This window comes from Ammospiza nelsoni, chromosome 1, assembly GCF_027579445.1.
Source record: "Ammospiza nelsoni isolate bAmmNel1 chromosome 1, bAmmNel1.pri, whole genome shotgun sequence".
Taxonomy (NCBI): domain Eukaryota; kingdom Metazoa; phylum Chordata; class Aves; order Passeriformes; family Passerellidae; genus Ammospiza; species Ammospiza nelsoni.
In genome coordinates, this window is record NC_080633.1 from 149,105,937 (window position 1) to 149,120,426 (window position 14,490).

A 14,490-nucleotide genomic window follows, 5' to 3' on the forward strand; every position below is an offset into this window, starting at 1 on the left:
AAATTCAAGAGTAAAACAAACATGGAAAGAATTAAATCAATGTCTTTCTCATCCATGATTCATCCACCTTATATAATAGCCAGTACAGCTCACCAGTGAACAGGGCAGAAAAGATTAATTTCTGTGCTGCAGACTCTGTGTGGGTTTTTGATAGGATTCCCATAGAGGTAATTTCATGTGAAAATTATAACTGATTCCCAAGTCATACAAACGACAGAGGAAACAAAGTCAGAATGCTAACACTCAGGGTAGGCAGATTTGCACCTATTGAAAACTGGAGTGGAGGGACTTGTAATGTCAAAATTCCCTGTGTTCAGTGCCAGTTTGATACTTCTAAGAGTTTGTTGAGCAAGAAATCAAGGTCTCTGAATTCTGACTGTGTATCAAAGAAATTATTCAGGGAACAATCTGGAAAAGGCAGAAGTATTACTTATCTGCCTCATAGGTTTCTTGAAAATAGAACAGAATATCAAACATTTCCTTTCTAAATCTCACAGTAAAGGTCAAGTGCACTAAATTGCTGCAGTTGTTCAGAAGCAAGTGGAACAAAAGCAGACTTCACTATAGATCAAACTTGCTCTTTCATACTCAATGACTTTGCATCTTTCCCTTTTAGTACTGGGGTCCTTTACCCCACAGAGACTTGTAATTCAGCCCCAAACAGGTTTAGTTTTAATTAATATATTAGCTCAAAAATTAGTTGATTTTAATTGAAAAACAAACACTATTTTCAGAGCAAGAACTGCTGGAGAGGAGGGGGCTGTAAAAAAGTGAAAGGATTCAGAATTTCTCACTGAGAGGAAAAATTCACATGTTTATATGTTTTCCTTTCAAAGGCTGTGATAAGAAGTAAAAAGTCAACCCTGCTGATTCTCTTTTGCTGTGGATGCAACCACCTGGCCAGGTAAAAGCACCAAGAAGGGAAAAGCTTGTACCTTCCTTAGAATAACTAAACATGCTTGGAAGAGAAAAGTTTTCAAGATGATGTGGAATGGGTAGAGAAGAAACTTGGCCAGGAGGGAGCTGCAGCCTGGGCAGGAGGCAGAAGGTACCCAGGTAAAATTGAAGAATCATAGAATGGTTTGGGTTACTGACAAATGTTTGATAATTCTGAAATAAAGCATTGTTCTTACTTAAATCTTTTTGAGAGGGGACAGGGGAAGACTTTTAAACTGAAAAGCACATTTGATTTAGAAAATTGAAGAATACCCTATGTGGTGTTCTCTGGCCAAAAAAATCATTTTGGCTTATGCTTTTTCTACCAGTCTTAAATGCAAGACATTTCCAGTGACAATCTACCTAATTCAAATAAAGCAAATGTTATTTTTCCTGTATAATGTCAGACCATTATTATCCTTTCTCTCTGAAGGTCTGGCATGAACACAATGACATCCAGAAGAGTCTCTAAAGTGCTTTGAATATTAAAACAGGGCAAAGAACTGGGATCTCTACAGGGCATCTGCCTAATGGCTCTGCTGAATGAGGATGCAGAATCCTAATAAACACATACACGTGGAATCATATAACTTATTTTATTTAATAGTTTCATTCAGTCAGATTTTCAAAATTTTTCTAGGAAACAACCAAAAAATTCCAATGTGTCTGATTGTGCAGAATGTGGCAGAACTGTGCAGAACCAGTCAGCCTGTACAATACAAAGAACAGAACAAAAAGCTAAAGAAAAATAACATTTAAAGCAGAAAAAGATATACAGAGCATCAGTTTAGCATGGTCCAAACAAGCAATATCATCTAATAAAAAAAGAGACAACTGTGAACACAGAACTGGAAATAATAAGCAGGGTCATCAAGTCTAGTCCTTGGAAGAGCAGGCAGCTTTTTGAGAGTCATCAAAAAGGGTCTTCAGAGAAGCTCTGCCTTCTCAGTCCCATATTCCTGTCACAGTTGTGCAAACCCAGACAGCACCAAACAGAAAGGTGAATCAAGGGCATGCCCAAATGAACCTCGTAGTTGAAAAAAAAAACAAAACCAAACTGAATAAAGAATTATTTAGGTTCATTAGTGCTCTAGGAACCAATCAGTTATTCAGTCTGGGTAAGGCCTACTTTAGACCTGAAAAGGAAATTTTGCCAATAGCAAAGTGTAGACACAGAATAATGTAGACACAGAACCCTGCTGTTATCACTGAGTTAATGTTTAGAAATAGCTGAAGTGCAACAGTGTTTTATGTGTGAAAATGATGCAGGAGCAATCAGTCTGGCATATATTTAAACCATGTGAGATAATTTTTTCCCCCTTTATTCTTTCTGAACATACAGACCCAATGCAAAGGGACATCCTCCTAACAGGCAGCGCTAGTGTTGAGAACAAAAAGGAATCCTCCTTTCAACTACATCAAAAGAAGATGTCTGAGCCACAGCCTTTTTACAAGTGGAAGGGTGCAGATATCATCCAGTTGACACAGCTGCCCAGGGAACACACACAGACACATGCTGTGAGCTACCGAAGATAGTTACTTCAGGATCAAAACTCTCAGTTTCCTGCTGCCTTCTGAGAAATTTCATGCTGCTCAGGCCCATTCTGAGTCTGAGAAATAGGATTAAGGACATCCATTTGAAAATAGGACGCAGGAAAAAAAGTCAAGGAGAGCTCCCAGCTAACAGGAAAATACCAAAATGGTTTAGGGACTTTATACTTGTGTCTTTTCCCCTTCCCAGTGACTGCCTTTTCCCTGAGCCACGACCAGACTGAAGTCCTCTGCACAGCAGACAAGCAGGCAAATGGAGATTAGTGTTATCCCACATGTTTCTGAGCTGCATTCCCCAAACTGCAAGAGTAGCCCTCCACTCCCACTGTGGGGCCACCCAGAGCATATCAGGACTGGCCATGACATGGAACAGACCCCACCAAATCCTCCCAGACTGGATGTGTTTGTGCTTTACCGAGCTTTGCTGCAGTCCTGGTCCCCCACCAGCCCTGAATTTTCCCCCTGAGGTTGAAACAGCAAGCGGCTGTTGCATTAATTTCTTGTTGGGAGATAGGGATGGGAAATGATCCTCACCTGCCTTTGAGACTTGCACAGATTCTGGAACAAATGCACATTTCATAAGCCATTGGAAGATAACAAGTCACAGCTTGAAATGTGAAACAGCTGCTTCATGCAGCAGCAAGGAAAAGTAGCCCATGTGGCTTTGTCTAGAATAAATTGTGTTGAACTGATCTAATATCCACTTTTAGCAATGTAACAGGCCTTAAGAATAAAGGAGAAGGAGCTGTCACAAATCTTACCCCCTTACTAAGGTTTTCAAAAGGGCTGCATGTGGCATTCTTATAAGTGAGCCCTGGCAGCCTGGTCTGGAAGAGACTGTGATTGATTGGATGCAAAGCTGGTTTGATAACATATCAGAAAGGTTATCAATGGTGCTTTGTCAGAGTGGAAGGATGCAGAAATGGAGTTCAGCCAGGTCTCTTCTGGATACAGTCCTGGCATATGCTTTCATTAATGAATTAGATGATAGAAAAGAAAGTATGGTTATTAAATTTTCAGATGGCATAACGCTCAGAGACATCGTAAGTGCAGGAGGACAGGGTTTGAATTCAGAATGATTTGGAAGAATTTTATAACATGTCTGGGGTGGGAAAGGGGAAACTGAAGTTCAGCAGGGACAAGTGCAAAGCCACAGACTTCAGCTTACACTATACACAAATACCAAAATTTGCCAATAGCAGCTCTGTAGCAAAGTGTGGAATTGCAGAAGATGACAAGGTGAATTCCTTGTTAAAAAATAAAAAGAAGAAGAAACAGCCACCACACAGGAGTGAACAAACAGGGTTATAACATTAAAGATGTGCAACAGTCCTTTTGTCACTAGAAAGACTTCAGATACCATGTCATTTTCTGTTTTGAATGTGTCAGCTCAATAAAAAGGTGTGTAGCAACAGTCCAGAGGAGAACTACCTGAGATGTAAAGAAACATGGTCAGAGTAGAAAGACTTGCAGGCTCTGTGTTTATTTAACTTTAGTAAGTCTTACAAGAAGCTCTTTAACAAGCTTCATGTATTTAAAGGGCTTATTGCAAACAAAAGTACAATAATCTGTTTTCTAAGTCTCCAGGGAATATGAAACAAAACAAACAAAAAGCAGCTTTCTTTATATTAGAAGTTTTAGTTTGAATTTTTTAACAGTTAGACTTACAAAGCACTTGGAAGATTTCTTCTTAGACACAGTTTTGTGCTGATGGCCTGAGCTCAGCTGGATCAATACCTTTGATGCAGGAGTCAGTGCATCCTGCTGAAAGCAAATCCTCATAAATTTCACGCACCAAAGGATGGAAGCGGGATCTCATTGGGAATCTCAGCAACAGTGAACTCCAGACTGGCTGTGTCTCAAGTCTGGCAATACCCACTGAGTTTCAGTACAAAATCTCAGTGTGGGTTACTCCATCTGGGCTTTGCTTGTGGCATCAGTCTCTCCCCCTCTTGCTGCCTGAACTGTTCAAAGAAAGTTGTTTGCATGGAAGTGAGAATGGCAACACATTTTATAATTTCCATAGGGTGGCAGAAAAATAAAAATCTTATTGACGAATGCTGAGATCTTTATTAAACATAAGAAATTAATGGCTTGGATATCACATTTATTTAAACACCATTGTCTCTTGGTTTGTGGGCAGAACACTCTGGGGAGTCAAAACCCACTCATTGTACAGCTTAGAGTGATCTTCATTAGATATGCTACTTAGGCTCTCATTGCAGTTTAATGTGCTGAAGGATATGGCACTTGTCCATGATAGATTACTTTGTTTCTCCTGTGGTACCATTGACCAGGTGTAGGGACTTAATGTGGTTCCTCTGGCAGTGAGGAATCATTTGCATTCAGTGATTTCTAAACCTGTTGATCCTCTGCATTCCTGTCAGACCTGAGCCTCTTGTACTGACTGAGATGAGGCTGCAGAGCCAGAGGAAGACAGAAGGGCAGGTGGTGTTGGTGATCTTTAAAATAACTGGAAAACTGATTGGTGTCAAATTCCACACAAGGTGAATTTAGGATCAGCCTTTCACTTGTGAGCTTGGAAATCTGCTGCTGACTCCAACAGGTATGAGGAGAACAACAACTACTTTAAAATTTTGTTTTGCAAACTCAGAGACTCCATCACTGGCCTCAAGAGCCCTGATTAGGAACTTCAACTTTTCAAGTACTGCTCATAGCAATTAAAAATGAAAAAGCTGAATTTCATGTAAAGGAAAGTTGAGGGAGAAATAAGTAAATGCTGGGATCTAATATTTTAGATTTATAGTAGCCATAGATTGTAAACACATACTTGAAGGACAGAAGGAGCCTTTGTAAATTTGACTTTGCATAAAACAAGGCAAGTGTTATACAGACATCAGGTGAGTGAGATTGTGGGGTTTTCAGATTTCAGGGGATAGAGAATCTGCCATATCCTGAGGTGAACTCTCCTGCATTAAAAATATGCAGCTTATCTGTAGTCAGAACTTGTCCAGCTCGAGCCACCAGCCTGTGAAGTGTTATGTACTTGTATGTTAAATTAAAAAGCCCTCTGCCCTTATATATAATATTTCCCTGAATTTCTATTTGGAGCTATTTCCCCTCACTGCTTTTACATTTCATTACTGCTCTGCTGCAAGAGTTCCAAGTGTTCCAGTGAAAGTCTTGTGGGGTTCCAGGGGACAATGCTCTCCTAGGCCAGGCTATTTGCAATGCAATACAGGGTAAAGGGAAATGCAAGCACAACTCCCATCAACCCTGAATGACAGGTTTAACAATTCCCTCTCTTCCTCCTCCCCCTAACCCCTGAGTATGGATTGTATCCATGTCTCTTCACCAGGGGCCTATATCCTAGCAGTTTACCGTTCTCTGATATTAACACTTGAAGTTTTAATGAGCACAAGCAAAGAAGGATGCTTAGAAACAATACATAAAGTACAACAAATACAGGATAAGCAGTGTGAGATTAGATTTTAATGCCATCTTAATGACAACACCGGGATCTACTTATTGCTCTGCATAACTATTTCATTAACACAGATGCCAGAATACTGCAAAGAATATGAACTATTGGATTTTCCACTTTGGGAAGTGGGATTTTGGAAGCAATCAGGACAAACGGAAAGGAAGGAGCAACAGACAGCAAGGTGTCAGGATACATCTCAAAAACATATTCAGTCTGCTCAAGCAATTTGATGGCATGGTCAAAGTGCCCTCATTTGCATTAGTTTCACAGAATTTCTCTTGTTCCCAACAGACTAGAGAATTATAATGGCAATATTGCCACTGTTTTTTAAAGATTTTTTTTAACTCACCTTTTAGCTCAATTCACTCCCACCTATGACAGGTGTATTATTAACAGACACAATCAGGCTTCACAAATTATGTTTGTGGGTTTTGGAGAGAGGATTAGTTAAGCAAAATGTGTGAATACTCATTGGCTAAAACCAAAAGTGAAAGCTTTGAATTGCTGTGCAGTCCCCAAGAAGCTGAAGTCAGCTTGCTTTTCAGAAATCACCAACCAAGATGCAGAAGGGAAAGGTAGTCAAAATTGGAAATGGAACCTCAAGCCCAAACCCTGTGCAATGTAGAAGAAAAACAGCAACATGGAATCTGAAGGGCTTGATGTGGGACATGAGAAATTTATCCCTTCAGCACCTGTGTATAATGATACTCTGGAAGGAATTTGTGTGTTAAACTCAATCCTCTAAAAAGAACACATTTACTAGAATTTAATTCTCACACATGTCCAAAACCAGGGGGATAACCTGGTCTTTACTTGGGCCCCACTGCTCATACTGCCTTTAACCTCATGTCCGGAACCAGGCAAGCTTTAGGAAGGCCCAATGCCTGCACATATTAAATGGGGTGACAGAAATGGGGAAATAGCAGAAATAGTGAGGAAATAAGAACAGTATGAGTCTGGAGAATGCATCAATGACAGGAACAGGAGTGAGACCACAGTCATTCAGCATCCACAGTCATTCAGCATCTTCAATGTTGCCACCTTGATACAGCCTCTGCCTGAGTTGGCATCAGCTTCAGGAGCTACTTCACACACTGTCCCAAATCTGCTCTGAAAAAAACCCTGAATGACAAAAGCCTTGAAGTTCATTCTCCTGCTCTTTCATCTCCAGTTCTCCATACTGCCACAGAAAGAGGCAACTGAGCAAGGCACTGCAGTTCCTTTACTCCTTTCTTTCCCATGTCACGTCTTAGAAATAATCAGCTGCAGGAAAATTGAATGACCTGGTGTGATGTAATTGTGTGCCTGTGACTGCCATGCACTCATTTATCTGTGTGTGATAGCCCACTGATAAAATGAATATGGTTACCATGACACCAAAAAGTCACAGCTGGTTTGAAAAATTCACAGAGTTCAGGGGCAGAGCAATGTAAAAATCAGTTTGTATTAAGCATATCTGGAGTTGTGCTTCTGTCACCCAGAAAAATTTTCAGCATTGATTCAGATCTCCTTGTGCTGATCTTTGCTATAAGGGGAAGAAAATAACAGGACACTGAACAAGAGAATTAATGGCCTGTGTATCAATCTCTCTGCCTTTCTCCCTTTTTCTCTGAATGCTGTAAGAACATGCTCAGCTCCCACCAGACCTGACTCAGCCCTTCCTTCCAGGAAAGACACAAAACTGCATCTTTCTGTGTGTTGGCCAAAGGTGACCTAGGAAACAAAGGAGACAGAGGGCAAAGAAAAGCATTTATAAGGGAATGAGAGGCTTTTGATGATAAGAAAATAATGAAACATAAATGTCAGAGGGAGTAGCCACAGAGAAAACACCCACAAAGAGCAAAGTTAAAGAGAGGTGGGAGGAAAACGTTGATGATAGGGGGAAGAGAGAGCAAAATGAAGCAGAAAGGAGTCTCAGCAAATTTCCATAATGTAACACTGATGAAGCCTTTTATGATTATGACAGGGATTTTTAGAATGTTCCCTTGCAGGAAGTTTGCATACTCATTCTTTAATAGCTCTGAACACTTTCCCAGACTCAGTGAAAGTGGAAACTTTTTCTGCTAGCGCTGCCTGCTCTAAATCTGAGCTACCCCTGTGCAGCACCAAGTGGCATCTCTGAGGTCTGCTCAGGATGGGCTGGCACATCAAACCCGTGTCCATGCTGCCTCCAGATAGTGTGAGAGCCCTGCCTGTACTCTGCAGAGGCTGATGCTGCTCTTCAGGAGGAATACACTATGTCCTGCCAGAGGAATGGAGACATTGTTTGCACAATAGCTTGTGGGACATGGATACAGGTTGTGGGTTTTTTTTCCAGAGCTAGATGGAAGCCTGAGCTGGTTCAACCTGTGTGGAAAATGATGAGATTTTGTGCTACCTGAACAAAGCCAAATTCACAGGTTAGTATGACCTTAAAAGCTTCCAGAATCTCAGCTTGCACTTACTTCCAGTCCAGACTCGAGCCTCAACCCAGTGTGCAAACAAAGAGTACAGATTATTGCTATTTACATACCACTTGTTTACCTGACTTTATCCTTTCAGACTTGCTTATTTTCTCAGACTGCATGATTGTCTGCAACATTTCTTGAGATAATCCTATGCAACTATAAATACAAAAAAAAAATTACAGTTGTCCCTGGATGAGTTTTTAAAAGGTGTATACCACTGTTCAATACTTGTTTAAGGAAAATAAAAAGACTTCCAGAGAAATCACCTCACAGCAGGGAGGAAGCTTTTGAGCTCCATAGAGTGATTTCAGCTGACCTTGCTGTCTGAAACACATTTTGCTTGTGCAGATGATTTGCACAGGATAAATCCATCACAGACACTTCAAGAGGACTGACACCAGTGGTTTAGTCTTTCCAAATCCTATGAAGTGATGAGAAATAGTCTCTGATCCCTTCAGGGCCTCTGCTGCAGACTTCAGGGGGAGGACTCTCCAGTGGATTCCCCTCAAAATTGCACGAGCAGTAGTTGTAGCCCCAGTCCAGGTTCACCAGCTCCCCAAAGGCTGCTGGAAGGGACCGTAGGTGGTTGTTTCCCAACCAAAGTGTGTGCAGATTCCTCAGAAGGCAGAAATCCTCAGGAAGGCTCTCCAGTGAGTTGAAGAGCAATAGCAACGTTTCCAGTTTCTCCAGATGCCGAATGCTGGAGGGGATGGTATCTATTTTGTTGTCACTCACATCCAGAAAGGTGAGGCTCCTCAACTGGCAGAGGGGTTCAGGCAACTCAGTGAGGCTGTTGTTGGCAAGGTGGAGGCTCTGCAACCTTTGGAGTGCCCCCATCTCTGCGGGCAGCGAGCTCAGGCTGTTGTTGCTCAGAGTGAGCCTCTCCAAGCAGCTCAAAGTGCCAATTTCAGCAGGGATTTTCTTCAAGTTGTTGGAGTCCACATAGAGGCAGGTGAGGTTCCTCAGACGGCCGATCTCCTGGGGCAGCAGCTCCATCCTGTACCTCAGGCAGCTCTCTCGTTCTGGGCTCATCTCCAGCACCTGCAGCTGCTCCAAGCCAAAGACCTGTGTGGGAACTGACAGCAGCTCCCTGCCAGAGATCTTGAGCTTCTTCTTCCCTTCATATTTTGGATCATGCTCTGTGAGGTACCTCCAGAGTGGGTCAGGACGTGGACAGGCACATCTGGGAAAGGTGACTGCATCCATATCCCACCAGAACAGTGGCTGGTTGGACAGAGACTGTCAGTCACAAATACTTGCATGCTCCACAGGCAACCTCTGATGTTTTTGATGGATCAAGGTTTTCTGTCAGCTTTGTGCTCTGCTGGGCAGGTTACCAACACACAGAGTGTTTGAGTTGCTCAGATACATCCCACTGAGTAAACATTTGGTATTCTCACATGATCAGGTGTTTTCCCTCCTGCTCTGAAGAGCATACAAACCCAGCTCCTAGGCTGTGATGTGGCCTCTCACAGCTGCAACCAGTGAGCAGTGGTCAGACAGGGAAAACTACCTGTGCTTTTCAGCAGGTGTGTTCAAATCTCTGCTTGTGTGTAGGTCTCTCCTTCTGGAAACATCAAGGGTGCCTTTGCCTGAAGAATTCACATTGCCTGGGATTGCAATGGAAGCAGCAAGGCAGAGTAGATAAGGCACATGGTAAATGGGACAAGGAGAAGACAGAAGAATAGCTGGTGACCTGGGAACCATTAACAAATCTTGTCCTCAGGTCAGTTTGTGCCTTTAACATTCAGCAAACACAATAAAGCATCAATTTTGAAATCTGGAAGTCCTCCTCCCTCCTGCTAAGTGTGTAAACCCCTACACCATGGAGATACCATTTTTCTTGTGTTGCGCTTGCTCTGGCATATTTGAAAGCAAATTTTTATTCCTTGCTGTCAAAGGTTTTGTAGATGTGTAAAATGCCAGGTTTATCCCAAGCCACTCAGAACAGCATGTGATGTTGAGAGCAAGGCATTTTTCTGGAAAGAGAAAATTGTGGGTTTGAAGCCTCAGGCTGAGAAAGCCAACCTCTTTTACTTCATCCTCTAATCCTTAAGCCCTTCAGCTAAAAAACTGCTTAAGACAGCCATTTCAAATGCTTCTCAAGGAGAGAGATCTCCTTGAGATGGAGACCCACAGGCCATTAGAGGTAGAAGACAATGTGTTAGAGGTGTAGTCTAAGCAGGTCTACCAGGTCAGGTCTTGTGAAGGTCAGGTCTTGCACATCAGCTTTGCTTTCCCAGTTCTGATCATCTCAGGCCAGGATGTTCCTGAATTTGCTGGAACCTTTGTTCCAGCACCAGGGGAGTACGTTGCTGCACAGGTGAGTGGTAGTAGCTGTCTATTCAGACAATGCTGGCAAGAGGATTTGGGGATTCTTGTTCAGCTCTCTCTCCTACTTTCTAGATTCTAATGCTTTTTAATTGGTTTTCACCCTGAAGTACACATTTTAAGGCCTGGCATATACCAGCTATCACCCTTGACTTGGATTCAGAGTACAAATACCATAATCATTTTGAAATCAAGCCCTGGATTTCTTCCAGATAAATTTGCAGCATCTGCAAGAGAAAACAGTATCACTTTGTCTGTGAGGCTGCTTAGCCATTTTAGGCTCCTGGGATAGAATCACAGAATTTGGGTTAGAAGGGACTGTAGATACAATCTAGTTCCAAGCCCTTTGCCATGGGTAGGGATGCCATCCTCTAAACCAGGTTGCTCAGGTTCCCCTCCAACTGGTCTTGAAACTTTCCAGGGATGGATTTTACATGAAAAAACTTCAGCAGAACTTGAGAGAGTCTAATAATTTTTCATAAGCATGAATGGGTACAATAACTTAGAAATATCTGTGCATCAGACACAAATGCAGCAGCCAAGGAAAAGTGAGATTTTCACTTGCAGAAGGCTGTTTTCCAACAGACCTCACAAATAACTGTAAAAATAAGACTCAACTCCCATCAAAAAGGTGCTGAAGAAGTTATTGCACTGACAATAATTTCAGACTTGGGTGAAAACCATCCCCCACATTGCTAAGGGGAAAAATGTGTCTCTAAGAACACATTGTCAAATACATCTGTCCTGTGAAATAAACCAAATTGCTGTATGTGCTGCCTTCTGTTTGAACATGCTTTTTTCTTCAAATCCAAACCCAAGTGTTTCAGACAGCATGTCATGAAGAGACAAAGTTATTGTCAGAAAGAAGTTTCTGAGGGCTGTGGCACCATTCTCTTGCTGCATTTTTTCAAACCTGGAGTTTGAACTCATGCTTTCCTTAATGAAGGTGGCAGGTTCTTCTCTTCTCCTTGCAGGACATCCATCTTCCTGATGCTGATAGGGATGTTTGGAGTATGATTAATGTTCCTAATTGTCCCCTTATGCTTTCTATATAAAACTAATGTCACAAAATGTAAAGTAGCAAGAAAGAGCCTGCATTTTCAACACGTAATCCCCTAGAGACCCAGAAGGATGGTCTCATTCTCAGTTCAGACAAACTTCAACAACAATGTTGCCAGCATCAATATTGTGGAGCCAAGTCCTGCAAGGTATTCAGATGTTAACCCTTACAACAAAAATCTGCTTTGTAAAGCAGTTCCCAAAAGCAGTCTCCTCTTCATCACACCTTCACACTTTTCTAAGAAGTTATTCCTATTTCACAAGTCAGTATCTATCATGTATGTGACTTACAGGTTTAAACCAAATCAACAAAATTAAGCAGGCTTTTTCTTAAGCTCTAAATTTCACCATTTACAAAGGTTTTGAAAGAAAAATCCAAACCCTGATGGACCCATATTACCCTAAAGGCCTCAGCTACTAAATCTAGTACATAGGAGGCAACGGGGAGGCTGATGAAGAGATTCTTCCTCCAGCAGTTCTGCAGAAGCAGCAGCAAGGAGGACTCCTGGTGGTTTCTGATGGATGCTCACCCCTGCACGGGGCTGCAGACTGGGGCAGGAGCCTGCCTTCAACTCCAGACTGCCTTCATCCTTATGCTGCTCTTCCTGCCATGCCATGGAGAAGCAACCTTAACCCTCCTCAGCAGGGGGCTCCAGCTCACAGAGGCTGAAAGTAGATTTATTTTCAGCCTATGTTGTAACTGTTGAGTGAGTGAAGTAATTTTAAGGAGGTTTTCATTGCCTAAGGACTGTACAAGTTCCTGCCATTGCCTTGCTCCTCTCCCCCTGAGCAGCCTGGCTGCTGGTCACAGAGCACCCAACATGCCATCACCTGTAACATGAATATCCCCACACCAGCTCAGGGGGGATGTGAGTTACTGAGGGTGGAAGATAAAGACAGCTCCCAGAAGATGTCTTTTCCATGGAGATATAGTTAATGTAGGTAACATGGTTCAGAGTGCTGCAGCTGAATACTTTAGATAAGCTGAATGGATCTCCAGGTTCTAAAGCTCTCACTGGAGCCACCAAAATGCAGGTCAAACCACAGCTTGACTCCTTAAAGTCAAGGAGCTGGACTTGGATGATCCTCATGGGTCCCTTCAAACTATGGATATTTTATGGTTCTATGTTCTGTGACTCTGAATCTCACTGTGAGAGACTGAGCATGGGATTGAGGCACCGAGACATAGACATTTTACATTATTTGATGTGCTCTCCCCTGGGGTCACCCACTGAAGCTCTGGGAAGGCTCCCCTAGGTCCTACATCACACCTGCCAGTCCCTGGCAGTGTCTCTGGCCCCATGTATTGTGTTTGGTGACACACCGCCATTCCTATGCACCAGTCCTGCTCCAGAAGCTGTCAAATGAAATCTTTAACAGGCAGAGCTTGGCCATTTTCCACATTAAAAGGCTGAACAAACAGAAGACTCTATGTTTGGTTTTTTTTAATATAATTTTTAAACTTTTTTAAAAAATAGTTTCTCAGAATGTAAAATCTGTGTTCATCTCCTAACCACTTCTGTGGTCAGAGCACAGAGTTTGGGCTTAGCTGACACAGTATTTTTATTGTCTCTATGGAAAGAAGAAAAAGCCCACAGGCATTTGATACAGCTTCCAAAAAGCAGCTAATTCAAAACTGTTTAGAAATTGTTAAATAATTTAACACAAAAAATATATTTTCCCCTAATGATCCTGTTGCTTTGTTTTGTCTTTGTAATTTGTTTATTTGACAGGCAAATAATTGAATGAAATAATGGTTTGTTTGCTATAATTACTGTAATTTACAAATGATTTTTAAAAAAGGGAAAAAAAAAGAGCAACTGACAGTGGTGCCATAAATCCCATGTGTTCCTTTTAAAAATCGGAATAATATATTGTCTTGCTCTCTAATGCAATTTTAGCAATATATTGCCACAGGGCCAAAACAAAATCCAGCTGAAAAATCAGTCTATTCCCTGGTTTAAACCTCAGACTCAGAACAGAATGGTGATTTACCACACACTTGGCTGCAGACACAGGAACACTGAGATGCCAAAGCCACAACTTTGCCTTACTCAGGGCTGGTTAGGAGAGAGCCACCAGCACTGTCCCTGTCCTGCCTGCCACCTCCTGGCTGTGTGTTCACCTGGCACAGTGCTGGACAGACAATACACTCACAGTCACCTGCTCAGGCACAGAGGCACCTGCATTTTCTGGAGAGCGGCTTCTGACCATGCCCAGGGCTGTACTTTTAGGTTTGTTGGCTTCCCAGATGGCAGACCTACTTTGCAAAGTAATCTCAGACCACTTTTACAAAGACTGAAAATACACACAAACAGACTGAAGCAAAAACTGTGGCAGTTTTTGAAATCCTCCAAATACACCCTCCTTTCTTACCTGTTATTTCAGGTGTCCTTTTAGGCACATTCTTGTAGGGCTTGCTTCTCCAAGAGGTGGCAGCTACAGAAACCTCCCTTTGATGAGTAAAATCTGGGTGAGTACAAACACGGGTCTTGATCTGGGTCTGCAGCTCATGTACTCTGCTCACTAACAACAGATTCTGCCTGGTAAATGTCATTTAACTGGCTGGAGAGAAAACAAGGTTTAAGAAAAAGCAGGGAAATGGCACCCACTGAATTCAGGGCACAGAGACAGTCTGGGATGTCTCTGGGAACAGACTGAGCAGATAGCCATATGCCAGGGAATATGCTGAAGCACAGGGAATTAGGCTGTGTCCCCTTT

At 42.2% G+C, this 14,490-nt stretch overlaps 1 protein-coding gene across 1 annotated transcript; it reads right to left on the minus strand.

Annotated features, from left to right (window-relative positions):
* Positions 1-8,784: 8,784 nt before the first annotated feature.
* On the minus strand, positions 8,785-9,585 carry LOC132073686 (leucine-rich repeat-containing protein 40-like). The gene has a single exon (XM_059472929.1). The coding sequence runs from the start codon at positions 9,583-9,585 to the stop codon at positions 8,785-8,787; it is 801 nt and encodes a 266-aa protein (XP_059328912.1).
* Positions 9,586-14,490: the final 4,905 nt, after the last annotated feature.

What these genes read in the sequence shown, in the direction of transcription:
- LOC132073686 (XM_059472929.1), bottom strand. Translation starts at nt 9,585, where the DNA reads ATGGATGCAGTCACCTTTCCCAGATGTGCCTGTCCACGTCCTGACCCA.